The 26,609-nt window shown below is 42.1% G+C and overlaps 2 protein-coding genes and 1 pseudogene across 3 annotated transcripts in view; 2 read left to right on the plus strand and 1 right to left on the minus strand.

The window, feature by feature from the left end:
- Positions 1-26,609, minus strand: part of arglu1a (arginine and glutamate rich 1a) — a 420,179-nt gene that overhangs the window by 300,579 nt on the left and 92,991 nt on the right. The gene's annotated exons all lie outside the window — the stretch shown is intronic.
- The window catches only part of LOC146964687 (uncharacterized), a 41,805-nt gene that overhangs the window by 2,576 nt on the left and 12,620 nt on the right, over positions 1-26,609 (plus strand). The window contains exon 2 of the mRNA XM_085764161.1: positions 24,978-25,151. Coding sequence (XP_085620287.1) covers positions 24,978-25,151 — 174 coding nt within the window. The remainder of the gene's footprint in view (positions 1-24,977; positions 25,152-26,609) is intronic.
- LOC146964688 (uncharacterized) lies at positions 6,225-12,370 on the plus strand (annotated as a pseudogene). Its single transcript, XR_015034593.1, has 10 exons — positions 6,225-6,387; positions 9,039-9,127; positions 9,615-9,764; positions 10,041-10,252; positions 10,380-10,516; positions 10,651-10,744; positions 10,980-11,091; positions 11,547-11,757; positions 11,898-12,072; positions 12,187-12,370. The product of XR_015034593.1 is annotated as an uncharacterized LOC146964688 (transcript).

A 26,609-nucleotide genomic window follows, 5' to 3' on the forward strand; every position in this document is an offset into this window, starting at 1 on the left:
CAGACTAGAAATTCCCAGGTTTGTGTTTAAATGTTTTGTATTTATGATACTAACCTGTTATTTCCTTCATATTGAGTATGTGAGTGTTTTTCCTCTTCAGACTGAGCAGCTGTAACCTCTCAGAGAGAATCTGTGAAGCTCTGTCCTCAGTCCTCAGCTCCCAGTCCTCTAGTCTGAAACACCTGGACCTGAGTAACAACAACCTGCAGGACTCAGGAGAGAAGCTGCTGTCTGGTGGACTGGAGAGTCCACACTGTAGACTGGAGACTCTCAGGTGAGGATTCATCCAGCTGTTTATTTGATGACACTTGAACACAGCAGCAGGTGTTGACATAGGGTTCCTGTGTGTTGTTGTGTGTGTTCAGTCTGTTGGGATGTCTGATCAAAGAGAAAGGCTGTGCTTCATGACATGTTGATATTTTTAGTGAATGTTAAAGGGGAACTATGCTGGTCCTGTCGCTTTTCTGCTGTTTTGCTAACCCTCCACCTGGCCATGTGTATTTATTTTCAACGAAGCTGAGAAAGCAATCAATAGAGTGGAACGTAATGTCATTTAGCATATACAACTTTACAATGTGTATATTTGTGTAGTCTTATCCATCACGAACAAGAGATTACGCGTTACGAGGTTTTTTTGTGTTGTGGTGCCATCATTTTAAAATGATGAACCTGAGCAGTGTTCACTGTCATGAGAGTGAATACTGCTCAGGTTTCATGACAGTTTTATATCACGTCACATGATGTCTCCCTGGATAAGGCTCAGTATCACTAGTATGTTGCTGTGGTATATGGTGCAAGACACATCTAATTACTGCTGCTGAAGACAGTCTGTTTGAGAGTTTGAAGCATTTTGATGAACAAGTGAAAATTCAGAAAAAAAACATGTTTTTTTCAGCAAACGGAGGACCTGCATATTTTTCACATACAGTTTAACTTCACTACAACTGGTTTTCACTTAAATAATATGACTCATTGTTTAGGTGGTAAAATATTTTCTCAACATTGCTTTTTTGTTGTAGAGGTAACTAATGACTGTGATTCTTCAGGTTGATTAATTCATATAGGTTGTTAGTGGCAGTGATTTGGGGCTAAAGGTACAAGGAGATTCTACCGAAAAAGAAAGATAGACATTTAGGGATCAGGGATGATATACAGTATATAAAAAAGGAATACTGCTGTACAGTGCTGCCTAATACGTTCAATAGATTATTCTCAAATGAACAAAATATATAAAATAAGCCTTACAATGAATAAAAATATTCTCAAATAAACAAAACATATACAATAAGATTTTTAAAAAAAAACTTCTCACACAACTTTATTTTATGTATAAAGTGAAGCACTAACGGTTTAAACCAGTGACGGACTGACCATAGGGCAATGTGGGCAAATGCCACAACGGTCGGCTGCCTGACGATGCAACCACCATGACGTAAATGGGCTGCACGTGCAGCTGCAGGCGGACTGTAAACACACGCAACTTCTGTTCCTGTAACTCACCCGTGCTCAGCGCTGTACCGAACATAATGCCCTGTACCGAGACGGTTCAATACAAATACATGTATCGTTACAACCCGAAATAGGGATGTCCAATATTGGAAATTTGCACCTTAATTTGCGATAATAACCGATACTGATATGCAGCCCCCCCCCCCCCCCCCCCCCTTTTTTTGCCGCAGTAGTGTTTGTTGGAGCGGCGTGGTGCTGCACGCGACGCGCTGACTTTTGTTTACATTTACGACAAGCATTAATTCTCTGTCTGATCCCGGTCATATTCTCGGTATGAACCCGGCTTGAACCAGCGCGTCCAGATGGGTTGGGCTGTCCTTGCGCCCTTATCAGAGCCCAAAAGAACAGTCCAGAGAGCCGAGAAACAGAGAGAGACAGCGCAGCAACAGGGTGTGTGCGCGCGCGCGCGCGCGCGTGCGTGTGCTCCATGCTATAAAGGGGGCTCTCCAGCCACAGCTCCCCACTAGACCAGTTCTGAGTTCAGTTTAAGTTTCATACACTCCAGCCATTATTGCCATTACAATGATAGGAACCTCAGTCAGTAGTACACCTGCTGCTTTTTTAAAATTTATTTACTTAAGCAGCTACAAAAAATATTAGACATGTACCACACATCTGGCTGGAAGGTAAGGTAAGGTAAAGGTACTTTATTAGTCACATATACAGCTAGTACAGTGAAATTCTTTCTCTGCATTTAACCCATCCCTGAGGAGCAGTGGGCAGCCGCGGTGCAGCGCCCGGGGACCAACTCCAGATTATGAGCCAGTGCCTTTGGTCAGGGGCACTGACTGGAGGATTAACCTAGCCGACATGTTTTTAGTGGTGGGGGAAACCGGAGCACCCGGAGGAAACCCACGCAGACACGGGGAGAACATGCAAACTCCACACAGAAAGGCCAGGTCTCAATGGTTCAAGAACTTTTTTTCCATCATTAAATATTAAAATGGAGCTAATTACTGCATGTTTGTTTTCCTTTTAAATACCAATAAGTTCAATATCAAGTGCTAATTCCACCTGCCACAACTGGCTCTCTCTTTCTTGTCTCTCTCGCTCTCTCTCGCTCTCAGACACATTTTGAATGATCAAAATGATGAATAGCAGACACAGACACACACAGACGGACAGAAAGACAGACACACAGAAACACACACAGTCGGAAAGAAAGAAAGAAAGAAACATAGACAGACACACACACACTCTCTCTCTCCAGGGTGACATGGGCTGGGAACCCTGTTTGATTAAACAGAAAGGGGAAATGCTTAGGCTTTGGAATCGCTTGTCTTCTATGCCAGAGGACAGAATAGCCAAAAAAGTCTTTAACTGGGATAAAACACATAACTATCCTTGGTACCATGACATGAAAGCTATTTTTTGCGTTGTAATGTTAATTTTGTGAAGCATAAATTATTTCTTGAGTATAAAGAGAAATGTGCTAATGATACCTGGTTTAAACCAAAGCTCAGAACCTATTGCCAGTTGAAAAATGTATATTGTTCAGAACCCTATGTGACTTTGCCATTGGATAGATCCAAGAGATCTTTATGTGCCCAGTTGAGGGTGCCCCCTGAACTCAGCCATTCTCCCTCTGGCAATAGAAGTAGGTCGGTTTAACTCAGTAGCCTACCTGAGGATGAAAGAGCACTAAAACACAGCAGCAGGTGTTGACAGAGGGTTCCTGTGTGTTGTTGTGTGTGTTCAGTCTGTCAGGATGTCTGATGACAGAAGAAAGCTGTGCTTCATCGGACATGTTTATATTTTTTGTGAATGTGAAATTGAATGAACCAGGTGACACATGATGAACCTGAGCAGCGTTCACTGTCACAGGAGTGAATGTTGCTTAGTCTTTATGGTGGACACAATAGGGCACTAACAAAGTCAAAACGAACTTCCCATCAAAGACAGTCATTTAAACGACTGTTGTTGGCACTTGGAGCATAAAAGGGAACCAGTGACATCATCACCCTTGTGAACGCCCACACAAGAGGTTAAATAGTGAGTCTCCACACCAGATAGTTGGACCAGTCCCAGCCTGGTCAGATGCGTACATGAACTGATGAAGCCTCTTGGATGAGAGGTGAAACGTCTTCCTAGACAAATAACTAAGTCCAGTTGCTTTCGATTTAACCTCCTTTGAAATACTATGACCTGGGCAAATGAGAATATGCACCGGCTTATTCACTTGAATAATATATTTTTTTTAAATCTTGTTTTTCTGAGTAATTTATTTTTTGGTTTGTTTTTCAGGGTAATTATTTTTGTTTTTCTGAGTAATTTATTCTTTGTTTTTTGTTTTTTATATATTTTTTTTTCATGGTAATTTTTTCCTCCTGTTTTTCGTGGTAATTTTTTTCTGATTTAGCGTCAAGATTTCAAAATCCCATGACAAGCTCCTACCTGCAAGTAACGAGACTGATTTCAAAATAAAGGTGCTACATCAGACTGCTCTGATATTTTCTGAGTGACACTCTCTGAGGTGGTGTTCTGTAATAACAGGTAGTTTCCTTTCAATATAAATCTGAATTTACTTGGAACACAGTGAAAATAAGACTGTATTTTTTGTGGAGCATATCCGTGGATGTATGTTAACTCTTTGACTGCCAGCCATTCTCACAGCAGCTTCCTCCAGCTTGCCAGGCATTTTCCAGCTTTTTGACTGATTTCCGTAGACCCACCATATATTATGTACTGTTACTACATACACATTCAACCCATCAAAGGAAAGATGAGGGTCTCTACTTTCCAGCAAAAAAAACTGTTTGTTTCTATCTTGTTCCAGTCTTGTGAAGTTGGCGGTTGAATATAGGTTAGTTTAGCCCAAAATGCCATTTTGGCACCAAAATCTTGAGAAAAAGAGGTTTTTGTGTCGGCCGTCATTTTCAGGTGAACCAGTACAATTGGCTCCTTTATATTTTGCTTTAGTGATGCCTCAGCATCTGTACAGTTTTTCTCTTGTAAACAACAACTAAATCAACACTGACAAATGACTTTTGACACACACTACTGCAGCCTTTTTTCTTTCTTTTCTTTGAGTTACAACTTTTTCTTTCCTTTTTTTTAGTGTGCGTACGTGACGTGTGCGTGTGCATGTACGTGTGTGTGTGTGTGCGTGCGTTTGTGTCTGTGTGTGTGTGTGTGTGCGCGTGTGCGCGGATCAGTTCGACAGGTTTTTGTAGCCGAAACACGGCACTTTAGATCAGATCCAGCTTCCTCTGGTCAGCAGGCAGCGGTCTCACTCACTCTCTGTCTCACACACACAGCCTACAGCTCTGGCTGACGTGCCCCCTGAACTCAGCCACAGACAGTCTGCTCACAACAGACACTCCCACCACCTTTAGCTCTCGTCACTTTCGCCGGCGCCGTCCGCTCCTCATCCACACTACATCGCGGGATTCTCAAGCTGCTATCCGAGTGATTTCTCGCAAAATCTGGTGACTTTCCAAACGCTCTTGACGACTAACGACGAGCGATCAACAGGGTTGTTGTTACTAACATTTGTGCTTTGTATCACGGAGCTGCACGGAGCTTCGACGAGCTGACGAGCCGCCATGAGCCCCGCGCCGCCCCCTAAGCTCTCACCGGCGGCCAGAGTGTCACGGAGCGGCCCCCGCTGCAGTCAGACACCCGCTCCGCTCCGTGAGGGGGGAAAAACACGCTATATTTTTTATATCTCTCAATCCAAATGTGTTTTTCTGCACTTTATTTTGATGATACAAGTCTGATCTTCACAGAGGAGTAGGGCAAGACATTCAACATGGCGTTGCCATTAAAAAAACGCTAAGACGAGTTATCTCGTCTTTGGCAGACTACGCTTGAATTCGCTAAGACGAGATAATTCGTCTTTGGCAGTGAAAGAGTTAAGCAATGTAAAAGAAAGCGCCTTTACTCATTGTGTTATGAGCAGTACTTTTATTTTGAAGGATGTTTGTTATACACTCCTGGATGTGACGTGCAGCTTACCCTGGGAAAAGTTTGTTGCTTGTGTTCAAGCCGTCAGTCTGGAAAATAAAGCAATGGTGGAACCTGTACCAAAGTGGAGTTTGAATAAAAATCCTTAACAATGTATCTCATGGATCTAAAGGCCCATTTATACTAGAGATGGGATTTATGGCTTTTTGAGGGGAGCCGGATCTTGGTGAGCCGTTCCTTTCAAAGAGCCGTTCAAAAAACTGGCTCATTTAACTGATTTTTATATCTATTTATTTATATTTATAACTCATTCTATCTTGGAAATAATCACCGGGAGGTATGATGGGGTGAGATTTGGAACGAAATAATACAAAATTAGATATCCCACCAATACCTGAGTTTGAAATATTTTTGAAATATTGATTATAACCTCATTTGATATGTGTGGACTAGATTTTATGAGTCTGAAATGGCTTCTTTGTAAATATTAAGACAGCTGCAGCTGATCTGCTCTCCAAGGCAGGGTCCTCACGTGTTTTTTTTTTTTTTTTACTGGAGTACTCAGTGAAGGCATCATGCTACATTTGCATATCTAATAAGCTCCCATGTAACAGGTGAAGTACACTGGGAACAGTCTTTTACCTGCTACACCAGGCATGGACGTGTCGCGACCAGGATGTGACAATTGTATGTAGCTTTTACCTGTTGGAGGGCTGCGTACACAGGAAAAATGAGAGAGTAATTTTCTCAGAGTTACCATTATTTTAGTCTAAAAGAGTATTTTTTATTCATTTTGGATAGTAATTATTTCCAATGGCCACTAGAGTAGGAGGAAAAAAATAGAGTAAATCCTATTGGAGTAATTTCAAGAACACGCCCACTAATTTTTCTTAGGTTTCGTTTCTGCCGCCATTTTCTATCCCAGCAGTGGAAGGTCGAGGTGAACGGCAGTGGTGGACGGCGGTAAGCCAGGTAAGTCAGCAAAGTACTGAAATCGATTTTATTTCAGATAAAATGTCAGCAGAATTTTTGTTGGCTTACTTTAAAGGTAATTTGTGAGTAACATTGCAGCTGGCGAGTGTGTGCTGCCGTGCTAAGCCAGACCGCAGTAACTACCGAAAATTCGAAATTGATTTTTTTGTGAAATTGAACTTGTCAATAAATGTTTTATCTTGTGTAAAATTTTCAGCGGTCAATGTTGCTCAGTTTTAGAGATATGAGGTATGAAAAATTGCAGTAACTACAAAATCACTCTTGAAACTAAGCCAAACCGCAGTAACTACAGTTACTGCACTCTGTATCTGTTTCCCTGTACAAAATCACGCTAAAAACTGAGCCAAACCGCAGTAACTGCGCAGTTACTGCACTCTGCCTCTTTTCCCCTGCACTCCACCTGTAGTTACTGCGCTCTGTTACACACCGCTAGCCAGTTATGGTAGCTAGCTAACGTTAGCTTCGGCAGGTTTAGCACCAGCACAGGGACGGTTCGCTCGCCCCCCCCACTCCGAAACACCGCTGTTCGGACCCTCGGACCTCCACCCCCAGCTATCCATGGTGCTGAACCGGTGACGTTGTTTACACTGTGTGCCTGTCTGTGAAACGTGCGCTGCTCAGGGACTGGGCAGATCTGTCCCACTTGCTTTCTCCCCCTCTCCGTTATGATCTACCGTCCCACAGAGTAGAAGAAATACCAGTAGGCTACACTTTTTTTCCTTCCCCGCTCCGCTCAGCGCGGCTGAACCCGGCTTGTATGCGGCTTGAGCTCAGCCCACACGGGCGCGAGTCTGCTGCAGCCCCCGCTCCTGCTGACAGCAGACTGGGGGAGAAAAAAAGACATTTCTCTGCTCTGATGCTTTGGTTGAGCTTAGGCCATGAAGAAAGAAGTTTGTTAAGTTTAGTAAAAAGACCAGGTAGAGGCTAGACAGCGCTAGAAGCATGCTGGAAAAAACAACAACATTGTAGTTACTGCGCTTTGCCGTAGCATTACCTGTGTATTTATTTAAGGAAACCTGGCACCAGAGCGCAGTATCTGCTTTTTAGGGGTCAAATATAAAATATGTGGTCATATATTTTATTGCATAAATATTACTTAATGAAAACCTGTCAAATCTGTGTATGTTCACTAATCTACCTACAACACATTTGGAAGGCTAATCAAAAAACTTTAAAGCCATTTTTCTCAGTTTCACTGTTTGCGTAGTTACTGCGGTCTGGCTTAGCAGGGCAGTGTGGGTCTCACACACTGCAAATGTCGATGCTAACGTTAGTTTCAACACAAACTATAGGCTAATGTTAAATGTGAATTTAAACCGAGCCTCACTCTTGTTAGCTTAATTTACCACGTGTGTGTTTTATTGAGCTTAATTTTTACTGACCATTTTATCGAAGGTTTACTCTGAATTGAGTTGTGCCTAGGTTAGCAAGTGTGTTTGATTTTTTTTTTTTATGGACCAGTCTAGTATGTGTGGACTGTTTTCTCTGCTGTTCGGTTAGCAAGCATGTGTGTTTCACGAGTCATGACGTTGTTTTTCGGTTACTAAGTGGGTTTTTGTGTGTGGACCGCAAGCACGTGTATTTTACTCTGAATTGAGGCATTTACAACACCGACTGTTTTAATTGCTCTTAGGTTAGCTAACCGACATGTGGACTGTTAACAAGCACGTGTATTTTACTCTGAATTGAGGCATTTACACCCACCGTTTTAATTGTTCTTCTGTTACGTTAGTTACCCGACATGTGGACCGTTAGCAAAGCACGTGTGTTTTACTCTGATTTGAGGCATTTACACCGACCGTTTTAATTGCTCTTTGGTTAGCTATAGTGTTTTTTTAATGTGGGCCGTTTTCACCTGCTGTTTGGTTAGCAAGCATGTGTATTTTACTCTGAATTGAGTCAGTTAAGGAGCGTATCCTCGAAGACATGTTCGGACAGCTTTTTCAAAAACATGAATTAATTTCTGAACCGTTTGTGAAAAAGACTAGATCATTTGAATCGCGGGATCTTCCGCTTTCCGAGCATATTTGAGTGGTGCCTGTGTGACAGTGTGTGTATGTAATCACGTCAGTGTTTCCTCGTTTGGGCCCGCCACAGTCTCTCACAGGAAAAAAAAAAAAAAGAATTTCTCACGTGTGTCTACGTGCAGTGAGCCCGCACTCGAGAGAGGCGGCAGTTTGAGAGGCTGACTGGCAGAGATGAGAGCTGGTGAAACGCTAGCATGGTTATTTAAAACACCATCTCTGATCTCTGCCTGCACATAGATTTCCATTACAAGTCCCATATTTTGTTTTTGTTGCCTTCTGGTCTTCCATTTATCAATACATTGTCTATTTTCCAATTATAGCTATATAACACTTTTATGTGAGCCAAAGTCATCATCTATTATTGTTGAGATAAGATAAATGTTGACAAAATGTATTTATTTGCTGTTAGTAGTTGTTTATCTGGCTTCACATGTAGCTTCAAAACACTTAAGAGTTTTAATTAGATGCAAATGCAGAGTGGTATCAAGCCTACCTGTAGATAGGGCTTTTGTAATACTTAAGCTAATTGTAGCATTCAATGCATGAATTGTGGTGCTCTATATTATCTTAGTAACTGTCTTATTTTTTTTATTTCCCATAAAGGATGCAGGCTGTAAGAGTGAAATACCGAGACCGCCAGAAATACATTTGTTATGAAGGGCAACTGACCTTCAAATCATTTTTGGAGTGTGGTGAGTGAAACAAATTGCACAACCTACTGAGTGTCATGTTTAAATTAGTGATCCTGTCTTACATTTATTATCATTATTATTATTATTATTATTATTGTTATTATTGTTATTATTGTCAAGGACCCTTAGAAGTATATTTATTTGATTTTGGACCCCCATCTCTAAATGTTGTTTCGTGTACCCTGCGAAAAAGAATGATTTGAGTTAGAAATGTTTGCTGTAAAAGTATATTCAAAAATTTGCAAAAATCTTCATGATTAAAAAAAAAAATTAAAGGCAGATGTACAAGCTCATAGCGCGGCACTTGTGCTATGAGCTTGCAGGTCTGCAATCTTGAATATTTATTTTTTTATTGCTAAAGTATAAAATCGTTGTTTTTAAGTGGTTCAGATCTAAAGTGACACAGATGTATGACCTTTTATAATAAAAATAAGATTAATGGCACAACAGAATGTCAATCTTGTGCAATATTGTTTTGTCTTCACAGTTTCCAAGAAATTTGAAATTCCTACCTTGGACTTAAAAGTCTATGATGATTTGAACACTGAAGTTGACGAGGATGTGTTTGCGTTTCTTGTAACGAAACCAGACCTGGGTGTGCTTGAGGTCTGTTTGCCCACGGGCTCAGATTTTGAGGGTGAATCACTTGTTAACTTGGGAGTCTTATACAGTAATCCATGCAGTCCTGGCTAACCTTGTAATGCAACATAGTAAAGAGAGACTTATCCACGTTGCATCACATTTTGAATAAACATGCCTTTTCAGACACTTCAGAAAGCATCTGAGGAATAACTAGCTTGGTGTGTGGATCCATCCTAATCTATTGTGATCTTTTACATTATTCTTATTACAGATGATCCCCTCTTGCTAATGACATGTTATTATTATCACACCTGTTATGTCAACATGCTAGATTCAGTGAGCCCCTCTACAAGCCACTCCATTGCCAGCAGCAACAGCTCCTTTCTCAGCTCTGGTGCAGATAATGAAGGGGACTCTGATGACACCATCATTTTGCAGCCTAGTCCTGCCCAAAGAAACAGAGCCGACGTGACTCGTCTCGCTCAGGTAGTAAGCTTTGCAGATGGAGAGATCAAGATCAAGATGGTGATTCTGATAAAAAGGGTAAGGGGGGGAAATGGCCAAGTAAATTTGCAGAGCAGTACGGGGCATGGTTTACATTTTTGTCACTGTAAATGTAATGGGGCACCAAATCCCTGTGTCCCTCACCTTTTTTTCCTCTCACACTTAGAACATTGAAAACATTCTGAGGGAGAAACCTGGAGGAGAGAGGATCCTTGCAGAGTATGCTCGGAAAAAAAGCCTAACAGATTCCAGAAGACGTGACATGGTGAAGATATTGGTTGCACACATGGCGAGTGAACATGGGTATGTTATGTAATTAATATCCGACCCTAACATTTATGGTTTTATTTGGTGCAGACCAAGTGCTGAAGGCATCGGCATAGCACTACTTTTGATTGGATCTCGTGTGTGTGTGTGTGTGCGCGTGTGTGCTGTAGGACAAGTCCTTCAAGGCGTGTTAAAGAGGACTACGCAAAGGGCATCACTGCCTTATTTCCATACCTGGCCGATCCCCAGGGCACTTTGGGCTATGTAAGTACATAAAACAAGTCTAACCTCTTTACTCATTACTTCTGGTATTGATCAAAAAACGAGTGAGATTTCAACTAAATAATAACATTTCTGTATGCTGACCCTTTCTCCTAACCTCAACAAGTTGAACACAGCAGATGTTAGACTGGTTGATCTTGATTTTAGCAATTCTCCAGACAAGGACATGTGTTAAGTTTTTTAAGGAGGAAAAATAAAACACTTTCTTGGTTTTTAGGAGCAGTATTACAATCCAGTAGATGGGAGTGGATTTCTTGCATGGAGAGTGAAAACGCTTCAAAAAGAAGCCTCAGAAGGACAAAAGAAAAGAAACCCTCAGCCACTGACAGGTACATGATTTTGAGTGTAGTTAGATTTTTTTTTATGAGAATGGGCTTTATGCACCACTCCACTACTTCCTGAACTTCAGCCAATTCCTTTATTTCCTGTCTTACATTATTGGACCAACTGATGAATTCAGGTGTGCCTGATCATTGTTGTGAGGTCAGACATACCTGGATTAATCAGTTTGTCCAATAATGTAAGACAGGAAATAAAGGAGCTGGCTTACATTCAGGAAATAGTGGAGCTGTGCATAAAGCCCATTCACATGTTAAATTCATTTTTAATGTGCATAGTCCTTGTTTTGTTACAGTGGTGGGCATCGCAGGGTGTTTAGCAAAAAGATGAGTGGTCATCTGTGTAAGGGGTGAAAGTGGCTCAACTTTTTTGAGAAGTAAAGAAAGTATTGCATCAGTGTGTGGTTTCACTGTTACATGTCACTGTTTACTGATCACTGTTACAGGTGGTCCAGATTCTGGTGACAGAACCCCCTTCAGTAAGGAAAACCAGCTAACCACAGAAACCCAGTGTCGTGAGGCCATCGCACTGATGAAGCAATCATCAAGGAGAAGATGAGACAGACCTTCACCCATCGCCAAGCAATGGTTCATGACCCAGTGAAGTCCTCTGAAATATTCACCACCTTTCCAAGATTTCTTGACATCACGGGACTGGTATATCACTCTTAACTGCCTTGCATTAAAATCGAGCTGAAATGAAAAATGAGTTTAAACAGACCACATCCCTGGTCATCCCTGGTGTACCTATTAACAATGTATGCCATGTTGTTTTCTGTATTCCATCTTGTCTGCAGATAGAGCAGGATTTCAGTCTGATGTTTGGTGATGACATCTCTGCAAAGTTCCTGGAGAAGTGGCCTACTCACTACAGGCAGAAAGTCCTTGAACAAAGCCGTGGCCTCACCCAGACAAGCGACCTTGAAGATCTCCTTCATAACACTGAATCCACAACAGAAGAACTGGAAGATGGTACACTCGAATTAAAGAAATAATAATAATAATAATGGAAGAGGGAAATGGATTTGGAACAAAAATATAAACATTGTAGTAAAAATGTCTTTCTGAATTTGCTTGTATTTTCAGGATGGGACAGTGAGATGTCCTCCATCTTGCTCCTTATACACCTCATGCCACCATCACCTCATGGCCGCAACAAGAGACCAGGAAAGCTCTCCGCCAGACAAGCCATTGAACACCTTGTGAAATTTATCAAGGTAATGTTACAGTTTAATTAAAGTTTAAGAAGGCTCACTGTTCTGTCTGTAATATTAAACCATAAAACTATACTCTTGTGAAATCATGTGATGACCATGCTCATCTGTAATCAGCGAGTGCCCTGTGATATTTATCTGATTTGGCTCCCCACAGATCTATCACCATCGGCCTCAGATACGCTGATACGAATATGTTTATTTCTTTTACATTTAGCAGAATAAAAGCTTAATTAAAAAAAAACACGGTTGATGCTAAGCAAGCTCGCCTCCGTCCGTATCTAAAAGTGATACCGAACTTCACATGGTGTCAGAAGTGAACACGGCAGCGTTTTTGAAACAGTTTGTCGGAGATTAGCAGCTGAAGATGGCAAAGTTTTCGGCGCCGGAGCAGTTCGACTTCGCCAAGCCGGAGGAATGGCCGAACTGGAAGCAACGCTTTCTGAGGTACCGGGTCGCAACGAAACTTGCTAAGGAGTCTGCCGACATACAAGTGAGTGCGCTGATATACTCCATGAGCCCAGAAGCGGAACAAGTGTACAAGTCATTTAACTTGATGGAGGAAGACGGAGCTGAGGATTTTGATCATGTATTGTGTCTTTTTGAGGAGCACTTTGTGCCGAAGAGAAACGTAATTTTCGAGCGAGCACGTTTCCACTCGCGGACCCAGGGGGCAGACGAGACTATTGAACAATACTTGAGGCATCTGTACGAGCTCGCTGCTCATTGTGACTTTAATGAGAAAGAAGAGGAGATACGTGACAGGCTCGTCATAGGAATCAGAGACAAAGATCTTTCACTCAAACTGCAGATGACCAGTGATCTCACATTAAAGAAAGCCGCGGACATGGCGAGGCATTCTGAGTTAGTGAAGCTCCAGAACAGTGAGACCGGTGCAGCAGGACATGCTGATGAAGTGAAAACAAAGCCATATAAAAGTAAGTGGAAAAACAAAGTCACAGGAGCTAAAAGTGGGCATAATGCAAATGACAGAAGGAAATGTGGCAGGTGTGGACGCACTCATAAAAAAGAACAGTGCCCAGCAAAAGATAAAGAATGTAATAAATGCCACAAAATTGGCCATTTTGCTGCCCAATGCAGAACCAAACAAATCCAAGAAGTGACTGAGGAGATCGACAGCTTATTCTTAGGCTCCATAGATGAGACTGTTAATCAGTGCAGAACAGCAGTGGATGAAGTCATCACAGACACAGAGCCACCATGGCGAACCACGATAGTGATGTGTAGGACTGCAGTCAACTTCAAGATTGATTCTGGTGCAGACACCACCATAATAAATGAAGCAACCTACAACCGACTTCGTGAAAGGCCAAAGCTGAGACCAGTCGCATCAAAACTGGACAGTCCAGGAGGAAAAGTGGACCACGAGGGACAGTTTCTGGCCAAAATAAAGGTAACAAAAGGAAAAGTAACTAAAGACTGCTTTTTCAGAGTGATAGTGGCAAAGTCAACATGTGACAATTTACTGAGCAGATCAGTGGCAACTTACCTGGGCTTGATACAGCACATTGGAGAAGTGGGTGTGTATGGAGAGTTGGGACTGCTTAAAGGGGATCCTGTGAAAATAGTCCTTAAAGAAAACGCACAGCCATACAGTGTTGCAGCACCCCGCCGTATACCCATTCCACTCCTTCCAAGAGTTGAGGAGGAGTTAAAGCGGATGGAGGAGAATGGCATTATTGAGCGTGTGACGGAGCCAACAGAATGGGTCTCACCTATGGTGCCAGTGCTCAAGCCAACTGGAAAAGTAAGGATTTGTGTAGGACTTACTAAGCTGAATGAAAATGTAAAAAGAGAAAAGTTTGTCCTACCCACTGTTGACAGCATTCTGCACAAATTAGCTGGAAGCTCAGTCTACACCACATTGGATGCAGCCAGTGGATTTTGGCAAATAGCCCTGGATGAAGAGAGTTCAAAGTTGACCACATTCATAACTCCAAAAGGTCGCTATTGCTTTAAACGGCTCCCCTTTGGAATAACGTCCGCGCCAGAGATATTCCAGAGGAAAATGCAAGAATTGTTGCAGGACCATGAAGGAACAGTGCACTCAAAAAAATAATTCATTGGATGAACGTAATTTAATCATGCCACATATATCCCATCTAAACAAATCATGTTTAGTCAGTCTATCTTGATTGTGTTGGTCTGATTTAATTAAATTACGTTAGTGCAACACAATTTAATCGTGTTGGATGAACTAATACAGGTTTTGTCTGTTAAACTAATGTAAATCATGTTGGATGAACTAATATAGGTTTTGTCTGCTATACTAGTATAAATCTTGTTGGATGAACTAAAATAGGTTTTGTCTGTTAAACTAATGTAAATCATGTTGGATTAACTAATATAGGTTTTGTCTGTTATACTAATATCTTGTCTTAGTGTTGTTTTCACTGCTGGTGTAAGCATTATGTTTAACTAACATACATAAACAACAAGCATAAACGTTTACAATTTTTATTTAACATTTGGGTGCAACATAGAATTGACACCTTACCATTGTCTTATTGTCTTTGATGCATCTCCACAATATGCCACAGTACAACTTAACTGCAGACTTAACAGTGTCTTAAATCCTTCCAGCACTCAATGAAAAGCACATTTTCTCCAAAACTCATGTTGTTTGTGTCAAATATTAAAGGGATAGTTCACCCAAAATTCAAATTGCACTCATTATCTCCTCCCCCTCATGTGGACTAAGGGCTGGGAGAAGTTTCAGAGTCCTCCGTGGCTTCTCTGAGTTACAGGGGGTCTCGGCGTAGCAGTGCATGTCCATATCACGGTTGCAAATGGATACCAACTGTCTTCGTAACAAAAAGACACACCAAAAAACATCCAAATACCTCCATGCTGCTTGTATGTAATGTCCGTCTTGTATTGAAGCCCCGAAAAGCTCCTCTTCCTGGTCTGTCCAAATTTGACGAACCGGGAAGAGGAGCTTCCGCTACAAACAAACTTGAAATATAGACTTATTTAATTTTTTTCAGAACAATTTCGCATTTCGGGGCTTCAATACAAGACGGACATTACATACGAGCAGCATGGAGGTATTTGGATGTTTTTTGGTGTGTCTTTTTGTTATGAAGACAGTTGGTATCCATTTGCAACCGTCATATGGACATGCACTGCTACGCCGAGACCCCCTGTAACTCAGAGAAGCCACGGAGGACTCTGAAACTTCTCCCAGCCATTAGTCCACATGGGGGTGAGTAGATAATGAGTAAAATTTGAATTTTGGGTGAAGTATTCCATTAACCATATGATGCATTTGGGAATGCTGTATTCAGAGTTCAGCATATACAGTACAGTCTTGCAAAATATGTGCATTTAAAGTTTAACATGCAACATTTTTTCAACCTTTGTCAAACACAAAAACACACACACACACACGATACTTTTCAACATAGGAGACAACAATCTTAATCTCAGTCCACTGTGCAACCTAAATTGCCTGTTGAAACATTTTTCTTCTAATCTTGAACTTTCAAAAACAAAAATCTGCATTGGCAGATATGTGGGCAAATGCCACCCTTGAATCAGTCTTGATCAAGCTTATTCAAAAGCTTGTTTTTCAGGAGCTGTGCCTTGGATGACAACCTCCACCCATCCAAAGTGCATTGGAGCGTGGGTAGCTCAGGTTCAGACAGTCCAAATAACAGAGCACAGGCAATCGCAGTGTCCCCCAAACCACTGAGGATCCCCACACCTTCAATCAGGACGCCGATGTCCTCTGGATCATCTCCAGGCTCTGCACCCTCCTGTATGACGTACACTCCCATCACAGATTGCTCCATTGAAGTCTTGGCCTCCGTGTTTGCACTCTATGGAGTAAAATATGACAATAAATACATTTGATATGAGTCTAGACAAAATGTGGAAATAGGCTTCAACCTCAGCAAGAACACTGCATAAACGTTAATTTTATGAAATTTTTTTTTCTAATTTATGCTTTCAAAGTAACAGTACTTAGCATCAAACAACAGATGTCATTTATGTTTGAGGGATGTAAAATGATAATGTTACACAACAAACAGGCTCAATTCTGGCCAGGATTTGTACTAAATATATTAAAATGGTTAATAATATTGTTTTAGGACATTTAAAACATACATTCAGCCAATTATATCTCTAGTTTTCAACCTTGCAGAAATATGAGAAATAGCGCAAATTTAACACATCCAACAAGTAAATATGTGCTTTCTCTGACTGGCTACTTTGTCACACCTCGTGCATGTAACTCACCATATATTCTTTCACGGATTTCTCATGGTCTGCGTTCAGGTAGTCGCAAGGACTTGAGGATGCATGCTCATCTTGTATGTAGTGTCATCCTGGAAAAAAAAGGAACCCATTTTAACAATATTCTGCATTTTAGGCAGCAGTTCCAAAAAGAAACTCCACAGTATTAACGGACTCTCTGAACTTTTGCACAACTTTTGAAAAACTAAATACAAACCTTGGAAATGGCCACCATAGTTCTAATTTTTTCCTGTGCCGCTCCACCTTTCCCTCGAAAGAGCTCCATCATGCGTGGAGAGTGTCGGTCGAGCTCAGCAAAATGTTGATAGCAGAGGTACAGTTCATATGCGTATGAACTCGTTGTCGATCTGAAAAACATCAACAATACACTTGTCATTATTACTACTGTAGCTGTACCGTCATGATATTATGGGTGGAAGGAAAAAAATCGATTCACAATACTATCACAATAGTATCAGCTGTCCGTCTGAGGACAGAGAACAGGTAGGAGGACAGAGACAAGGGAGGAGGATAGAGAAAAGGGAGGAGGATAGAGAAAAGGAAGGAGGACAGAGACGAGGGAGGAGGATAGAGAAAAGGAAGGAGGACAGAGACGAGGGAGGATAGAGAAAAGGAAGGAGGACAGAGACGAGGGAGGAGGATAGAGAAAAGGAAGGAGGACAGAGACGAGGGAGGAGGATAGAGAAAAGGAAGGAAGACAGACGAGGGAGGAGGAGACAGAATAATAATGATGATGTAGTTTATAATGTTTAAGTAATTACCTACTACTCTCTCTGGCGACACAAGACTTGCACTGCCACATACACGTCACTGAAAGAAAAGAAAGAAAATCAAAAACATTAACAAATGATAAATGAATACACACAGACAAAAATATTAACAACTTACCATGTATTTTTGAGGTGCACAAATCTCAGGGCATGGGATGTATTTCTGGTAAAAAGAGAAATTGTTTAAAAAAGGTTAATACAACATAATGTTTCTATAGTGAATAATCTATAGATATAATCTATAGCAAGTATTACAATACTTGCAATTACATACATTGAAGACATGACATGTCTTCATCGACATGACACATAGCCTAAGTTACTGCACCACAGCTTTCATAGCATCATAGAGCATCAACAGATTTAGACCGTTTGCTACCTTCCCAGAACTGCAGCTCCAACTCATGGTCGTCTATCAGTTATTTAGCCTGCTCTTAGCTGAAAAATGACGAGCCATCACAAACGCCGGTAGTCGAGCAGCGCTGTAACTGTGTGTGGCTATGACTACATCCTGGCACGTCACACGCTGTTTAACCAGAGCACACAACCGAGGCGAGCACGAGCACACGCGTACACACGCGCACGCACGAGCGCGCGCACACACGCACACACACACACACACACACACACACACACACACACACACACACACGAACGGACACCGGCTAACATGCTAAACGGACTCAGAAACCATAAACATGATGCGCTTTTTTCCCCTCTTCTCCACTCGTTTTTGTTAGCCATAGCAAGTTAGCATTAACTGAGAAAAACGTGACTAAAATATGTCTCACAAATGTCTAATGTGTACAATACATCACTCACGCTGTTTAATTCAATACACTCTTGTATATATACATCTAAATTACTTACCAATATCACTTGTGGCAAACGTCCATCAAACTTTCCACTCCGACTTTTTTTTCTTCTTTTGAAATTTCTCTGCTTCCGGTGGGTGTGGCGCATGCGCAGTAGCTGTCCCTATCAGAGTCATTGATTTGAAGGACCTCAGTCTCATTGGACTGAAATGAATGAATCTAATTCATCTAACTTTTCCTTGATTCATGTTAAACCAACAAGAACAAATAATTTAATGAACATAAACATGATTCATTCATTTAATGTGAACATATTTCTAGTTTGTTAATCGAACACATGCCCTGGGTCAGTTTTTTGAGTGTGGTCTACATGGACGATATTCTAGTATTCGGAGCCTCAATGGAAGAACATGACCGCAATCTAGGAAAAGTCATGGAAACCATCCGCAGGTCGGGTTTGAAGCTGAATCGCCAGAAGTGTAAGGTAAGACAGAGCTCACTTCACTTTTTAGGCCATGTTATCAGCCAGGATGGCATTGCTCCATGCCCACAGAGAGTTTCCGCCATCACTGCACTGGAAAAACCCAACAATGTGTCTGAACTGAAACGAATACTAGGTATGGTAAACTACGTTGGCAGATACATACCTCATTTGTCAGACACTCTGCATCCTCTTAATGAACTGTTGAAAACAAGTGTGACATGGACGTGGGGCCCTCAGCAAGAGGAAGCTTTCAGGAAGGTTAAAACATTGATATCTTCTGCTCCTGTTCTCCAGTACTTCGACCCAAAGAGGCCAACTGTAGTAGGAGCTGACGCATCCAGTTATGGACTTGGAGGCGTACTGCTGCAGGATCATGGAGGTAAACTCAAACCTGTAGCATACTGCTCTCGAACACTCACCGAAGCAGAGAAAAAATACGCACAGATAGAGAAGGAATGTCTCGCTGGCGTGTGGGCTTCAGAGAGATTCTATCTTTATTTGTGTGGTTTAGAGAGCTACAGACTATTGACTGACCATAAACCTCTAGTAACGCTCATCAATCACAGAGACCTTGATAGAGCACCGTTAAGATGTCAGCGACTTCTTATTCGTCTCATGAAGTTTAACCCCGTCGCTGAGTATGTCCCAGGCAAGAACCTGGTTGTGCCAGACACCCTCTCAAGGCACCCGCAGTCCAAAGTGGATGACAATGGACTACATGAGGACGTCCAAGCATACGTGGATGCTGTGGAAAAGCAGGAGAGACACAAACCAGTGTTAGAGCGCATCAAAGTGGAAACTGAAAAAGATGACTCCCTGCAGCTTGTAAAACAATACATCATGACTGGGTGGCCACAACATGAGAGAAATGTCTCCAAGCTTGCTGCAGACTATTTCAGAGAGAGAGGTAGTCTGAGTGAACAAAATGGATTGCTGAAGAGAGGAAACCAGATAGTGATTCCACTAACATTAAGATCCGAGATGTTGGAAAAGATCCACCACGGGCATCTAGGTCTGAACAAATGTCGAGAGAGATACAGAGACGCCGTTTGGTGGCCGAAGATCAGCCAAGCAGTGAAGGATAAGGTGCTATCATGCTGTCATTGCAACGAACACAAACCAAGCCAGCACCGTGAACCGCTCATCACAACACCACTGCCTGAGCTCCCTTGGCAAAAACTTGCAGCTGACTTGTGTGAGTTTAAAGGAAAGAACTTCCTAGTAGTTATGGACTACTACTCAAGGTGGCTGGAGATACTGAGCCTCACAAGGACCACAAGTGAAGCTGTGGTGAGTAAGCTACTGAGCATATTCACACGGTTTGGAATTCCTGAAGAACTGATTACTGATAATGGCCCTCAGTTTGTCTCTCAGCAGTTCAAGGATTTCATGTCCAAATATGACATACAGCACACAACGTCAAGCCCGTACTACCCTCAGGCTAACGGCCTCGCCGAGCGTGCAGTTCGCACAGCCAAAAGCATCATGAAACAACCAGACCCTCAGCTAGCTCTTCTGAGTTACAGAGACACAGCCACTGAACCAACCAAAGAGAGTCCAGCTAGACTTCTTATGGGAAGGAGACTACGGACCACCGTCCCAAAGCTCAACCACCTGTTGAGGCCAGCTTGGCCTGATTTGTCCATCGTCAGGCAGAACGACGCCAAGGCCAAAAGAGCCTACGAAAGAGCCTACAACAGGAGATATTCAGCAAGACCGCTTCCTGCTGTGGAGGTGGGGGACAGGGTGCGTCTCAAAACTGACATTGAGAAAGAATGGAGCCAGACCGGGGTCATACAGGCCGCAAGTTCAACACCACGGTCATTTGTTGTGAAAATGCCTGGAGGAGAAACCACCAGACGAAACCGCAGGCAATTGCAGATTGTGAACAAAGAACTTAATGAGACTCTACCAGGATCAAACTCAATATCACCAGACAGCAGTGTTGTCGCTCAGGATGTCCCTGGTCCTGCTGGTTTTGACTCAGAGGCTGCTACAGACACACAGACACCCAGAGTCAATGTGACACGCTCTGGACGGGTTGTGAAACCTGTTGTCAAGTTAACTCTTTAGTTAGTAGGAAGGGAAGCAAGACGGGGCAGAATAAACCCCCTTTCCCATTCCACCAGGGAGTGGTAGTCCACCCACTACCCTGTAGTTTAGACATGTTCTTTCTATTCTATTTGCATTGCTGATTTGTTCTTGTTTAAGAATTTCAGATGTGAAAAAAAAAAAGAGAATCAATATATAAGATTGATATAACAGCATTTGTTTATCACCTGAAAAGGGGAAGTTGTTAATTTAATGGATTATAAATGCATAGTTACATTTGACATGTTTTGACAGTAAAGTTAAAGTTCAAGATTCACAAAATAGCTAAGGTTACTCCTGTGAATTTAAAAGGGGGAGATGTGGCGTGAACCAGCTTTGTGATGACTAGAGTGCACGCCCAGACTAGCCAGCAGAGGGCGCTGCTAGAATGTTTGTTATGTTGTCAACCTGGTCTTCTTCAGTGTTTAATAAACAAGCACACGGTTGATGCTAAGCAAGCTCGCCTCCGTCCGTATCTAAAAGTGATACCGAACTTCACAAAGACTAATTAAGTTTTCTTGTCACAGACTGGGACCAGTGTTGAGGGGCATCTGGACAGCATCACAGAGAGCCGTCAACCCTATCTACTGGCTGTGGGGACCAAGAGGAGCGCCGTACACAAATATTTCATTGTGATTGACAAACATGCAATCCCGTGTCAGTCACCAGATTCTCTTGCCTCTTTTGACGAGCTTTTCAAAGCTCATTTCGTCTTCGCTACAACAGGGATCTGGCCAATGTCTACCACTTCTTGCAAACCGCTGTTTACCAGATTGATGCTGCTACCACCAAGGTGAATCCCAGGGTCAAAGAGATGAGAGCTCGGATGCTGCACTGATTTGATGCAGAGATGTTTTGTTTTATTTGCAAAGGTCCTCAGGCAAATGCCAATTCACTAATCAAGCACTTTAAGTTGATCCATGGACTTTGTTCAGGAAAGACACTTCATCTGAAATGTGGTCAGCCTGGTTGTTCTAATTTCTTTGGTACTTTTTCTGGGTTTCGAAAGCATCTTAAAGCACATGAACCTTGTGGTGATCCTGGTGAAGGCCCCTCTTCAACTGAAGATTTAGCCAAAAGTTTTGTTGATGACTTTCCATCAAACAGTGCCCCTTCTGACCCAGTCCTTCTTAATAAGAGTCTTGTAGACAGCTGTGCTGCAACAGTGGCTGAACTTAAAGTGGCAGGTGTAGGCGAAACAATCATTAACTCTTTGGTTACTTCAATGGAAGAGATTGATGATATCCATAATCAAGCAAAAGAATCTGTGAAGCAGTGTCTATCTTTACAGGAACCTATCAAAAGTGAGGTTGAGTGTAAAATTGATCAGTGCTTTGAAAAAATTGAAAATCCTTTTGGTGTCTTAAATTCTGAAACTAAGAGAAGGCAGTATTTCACAGAGAAGTGGGGAAGGGTGGAACCCGTTGAATGTGTTCTTGGTACAGTGTGTATGGATGAGCATTTTTATGCATTTAAAGTTGTGTGTACTGCAGAAGGACCTCATGTTGTTGATGTCAAAGAGCTTTTGTTTTACAAAGCATTTGATATGCAGATGTCATACAGCAATGATGATTCAAGTTCATTTATTGTTCCATACTGTTTCCTGTGATAAAAGAATCGCTAAGCTGTAACTATTGCACTGGGGATGAACAATGGATTTCTGAATTTCTTTGCCCATAACTCATATTTTAATTTATTTATATTTTCTCCTCTTTTATCTAATCCACCCGATTTCAAAGAGCACATTGTGTCCAAATTGTGATGGCCCACCAATTGGGCTTAAATGTTTTGGCTGGGCTGATGGCTATTGCAATATTTTACAGCCTTATCTGCAGCTGCTGATGGCGTGGTGATAGTGTGCATACCTGTTTGCAATATTCTATTTGTTTTCATTATGAAATTATAGGGAATTTGTCACCATGAACGACTTTTTTTCCCTCATATTGATTACTCTGTCCATGGAGTCTTATTCATGGAGATTTTTGTTGCAGGTTTTGAGGGCATTTGAATTTTTCATGTATTATACAATGCTGTCATATTACAAAGGCCAAACGGTATGGACATGTATATTATGGGTGCTCATGTGTTATGCATTTAAGAAAAATACAAGTCGTGCATTGTTGAATATTCATTTCTGGTCTTTTTTATTTCAAACATTTTAATCCAGAGTTATCATTTTTAAAATCAATATTGAGTAAAATACAACTCTTTATTGAGTGAAATAGAACTCTATTCATAGTAGAATTTGACCTCTATTTTGAGGCAGTTACTACTCTGTACAGAGTAAAATACAACTCTATTAATAGTAGAAAAATAACTCTCTTATGAGGCAGTTACTACTCTGAACAGAGTAAAATACAACTCCATTAATAGTAGAATTATATCTCTATTATGAGGCAGTTACTACTCTGTACAGAGTAAAATACAACTCTATTAATAGTAGAATTACAACTCTATTATGAGGCAGTTACTACACTGTACAGAGTAAAATACAACTCTGTATTGAGTGAAATGGTGTTGGAGTTGTTCTCACTTTATGCTAAATAGAGTAAATTTTAATCTTGTGGAGTAAAATATGAACTCTAGATGGAGTAGAAATAACTCTGAAAATTTAACTCTATGACAAGAGTAAATTTTACTCTTTTTGGACTGGGACCAAATACTATCTTTTTGGGAGTAAAATTTTACTCAAATTGAGTAAATTTTACTCTTCAAAATTTCCTGTGTAGCTGCGCATTGAGGAAATAAAATAGACCAGCTGTGTAAAACAACGATGCCCGCGTGGGTGCACGCCACTTACGTAGCCAGTAGAGTAGCTTCAATTGACTGTTATGAACACACAGTGATGTTAAAATGCGACTTGGTTCCCATTGTTCATGTTAACGGGCCGTTCAATAGAATCGGTTCGTTCGTGAACGTCACAACACTAATGTATACCCTACGGTAAAAACGGATACGGACACTTTCATCCGTATCCGGAGGGTGTTTCATCCGTCAGTGGATCCGTTGCCTCTGAGCTTACGAGTCCGGAGTGCTCCGGATGAAACGGAGCAATACCACTAGTATCCGAGGTGGCGGTATTGAGTCAGAAGCAGAGAAAAGTCACTCCATTATGAAAATGGGCGAAGAAGAGGGTAGTTGCCGGAAATTCAAAGGAGGAGAAGACGCGAGTAAACATTAAACATTTAAAAATGGTGCAGAATCTGGAGAAGATATGTGACTTGGTGAGAGGGTACATACATTTAATGTTGGTGCCAGTAATGACAGCGACGCTGTAATTAGACACACACTTGTTAAAGCAGAAGTAAGTGATATATTTGTGTTAATATAAGTCTTAAATAGTTATATCTTCCGACAGCAATCACTTACATGGAGTGTTTTTGGACCGAAACACGGGTCTGTCAGTCACTCTGCTCTGCTCTGAGCCGAGGAGAAAACTTTTTTCGTATCCTACAGTTTTTATCCAATGAGGAGAGAGAACGGCATGCAGGGCTGTGTGCTGTGTGCAGGGACGCCGTGAATGTGGTGACGTCGGGACGAGGGCTGTTATGGTGCGTTCAAGGAAACTTGTAACTCGTGTTTTTCCGACCTGTGTGAAGTCGTACCAGTTGGATCTGGTACGAGTTCACAGGTCAAAGTTACGAGTGGCCGTTATAGTGACTTTCACCGGTAAAACAGGTCGGAAAAACACGAGTGGGTTGCCTGGAACGCTACAAAGTCGTAAGTTGTGACTTGAAGCTGTAATTTACGGTTTCAAAAGCCTGCCTCGAACGCAGCATTAGCCAAAACGACCGGATCGCTTACTTCTGCTTTAAGTTGCGTTACGTCCATAAAAACGGTGAAACCGGACGGAGGTATGTAGGCCGGTTACATAGATAACGTTTGGCACGGACGGACGGATTTCGTCCGGATCCGGAGGTATAAAGCCAGCTTAAGATGTAATGGATCCGTGATGAAGTGGAGGCTTGACTGCAGTGGTTAAACGTTGCTTGCAGGTGGGAGCTTCTCGTGGGATTTTGAAATTTTGAAATTGTTAAGTCAGAAAAAAATTACCCTGAAAAACAGGAGGAAAAAAATTACCCCCCAAAAAAACAAAAAAAACCCAGAATTACTCAATTGAATGCAATATGCTTCTGTAGTGTTTAAATGTTTTGTATATGATATAACCTGTTATTTACTTCATATTGAGTATGTCAGTGTTTTTCATTGAATTCCTCTTCAGACTGAGCGGCTGTAACCTCTCAGAGAGAATCTGTGAAGCTCTGTCCTCAGTCCTCAGCTCCCAGTCCTCTAGTCTGAGACACCTGGACCTGAGTAACAACAACCTGCAGGACTCAGGAGAGAAGCTGCTGTCTGGTGGACTGGAGAGTCCACACTGTAGACTGGAGACTCTCAGGTGAGGATCCATCCAGCTGTTTATCTGATGACACTTTAACATTTGACATTTGAGGGGGGAAATGGGCAGTGCAGTAACAAGGGCTGCACGATATATCGTTTTACATGGTACATTGCGATGTGCGCATGCGCGATAGTCACATCACAGAATGCGCAATGTTTTCTCTCTCTTTTTTTCAACATTTCAACTTTTGTTTCACTTCAGAAAAGCTCTGAACCAGCTCCTTGCGCCACGCTCCTGCTCACTTGATTGAGCAGGAGCCTGGCAGCAGCATCGCCCCTCCTCCCCTCGTCCCCATGCGCACTAGGGAAAGTAGCATGTTCACAACTAGGTGTTCACAATGGACTTTTTCTCCCGTAAAAGCACGTCTGTGGTTGTTTCTCACTCTGTGTAAGGTGCGGTGGCGCACATCCAGCTGAACAGAGCCCTTAGCCCGCATCATGAAAGTGAAACGTAACGTGTTGCGCACTGCTTGTTTACAAGTATCCACCTGTCAGTCACAGAGCAGCGGCCGCTTCACCCTCTGAGGTCGGCATCATCGCTACTAGTGATGCCATAGGTATTGTCATACTCTTTCGCGTCTATTTCCATAACGGAAAATGATAACAATCTCTTTTTTTATTAACTCATTGAGTGCCACGCTCCTTTCCAAAGTTTTAGTCAAGTGTACCGGCAATTTAGACCATTTTTGACTTTTTATGTAGAGCCATAGTGTATTCTATATTATTGCCACCAACACATACTGTAGCTCAATTGAAAGGTGAAACTTTATGCTTCAAATGGCCACAAACCGTTTGTTTCTACGTGCCTCCGTTCCTGAGAAAAGTCAAGCTAAACATGGCTGGGTTTCACCAAAATCCCTCCTTTTTTTCTAGAAAAGGAGATAGAGCGTCTTTTATGAAAGGTGCTCTGTTTGTGCCTGTCGCTCTTCTGACACTCACATTTCTGGATCAAAGGGCTCGTATAAGATAAATATATACAACAATTGTTGTTCTATTCACAAAACCACCATCGGGGGCGGGGGGGGCGCCACTAAACAACAATAACACAGATGCACCGTGCCGTGTCACAGCCTCTCGCCGCGGAATGTGAGGGTCTGTCGGCCACAGTGGCTCGAGAACACCAGTCCCGCCGGTGGTCGCGGTCCTTCTGTGGTACGGGTCGGTGCCGGCGGTCTGCTTTGGTCCAGAAACCATCAGATTTTACCGCGGGAGGACTTTGGGGAGGACACGGTGTTGCTCCAGATGAAGACCGGACGGGACAGTCGGCTGAGAGCTTCCTGTTTCTGCTCCGAGCAGCTCGAGCAGCTCGAGCAGCAGCGCAGGTGAGAGCAGAGCAGCTGCTGCATCCACATGCAGAACTCTTTTGCAGAGTTCGTTTGCAGTTATGATAAAAAACTTCCTGATCATGAGCTGTCATGAGACTTTGATCGTCATCTATTTCAGTTCTCCTCGTCGT

The sequence above is a fragment of the Trachurus japonicus genome, chromosome 21, assembly GCF_045865225.1.
Source record: "Trachurus japonicus isolate A0001 chromosome 21, Traja_1.0".
Lineage (NCBI taxonomy): Eukaryota > Metazoa > Chordata > Actinopteri > Carangiformes > Carangidae > Trachurus > Trachurus japonicus.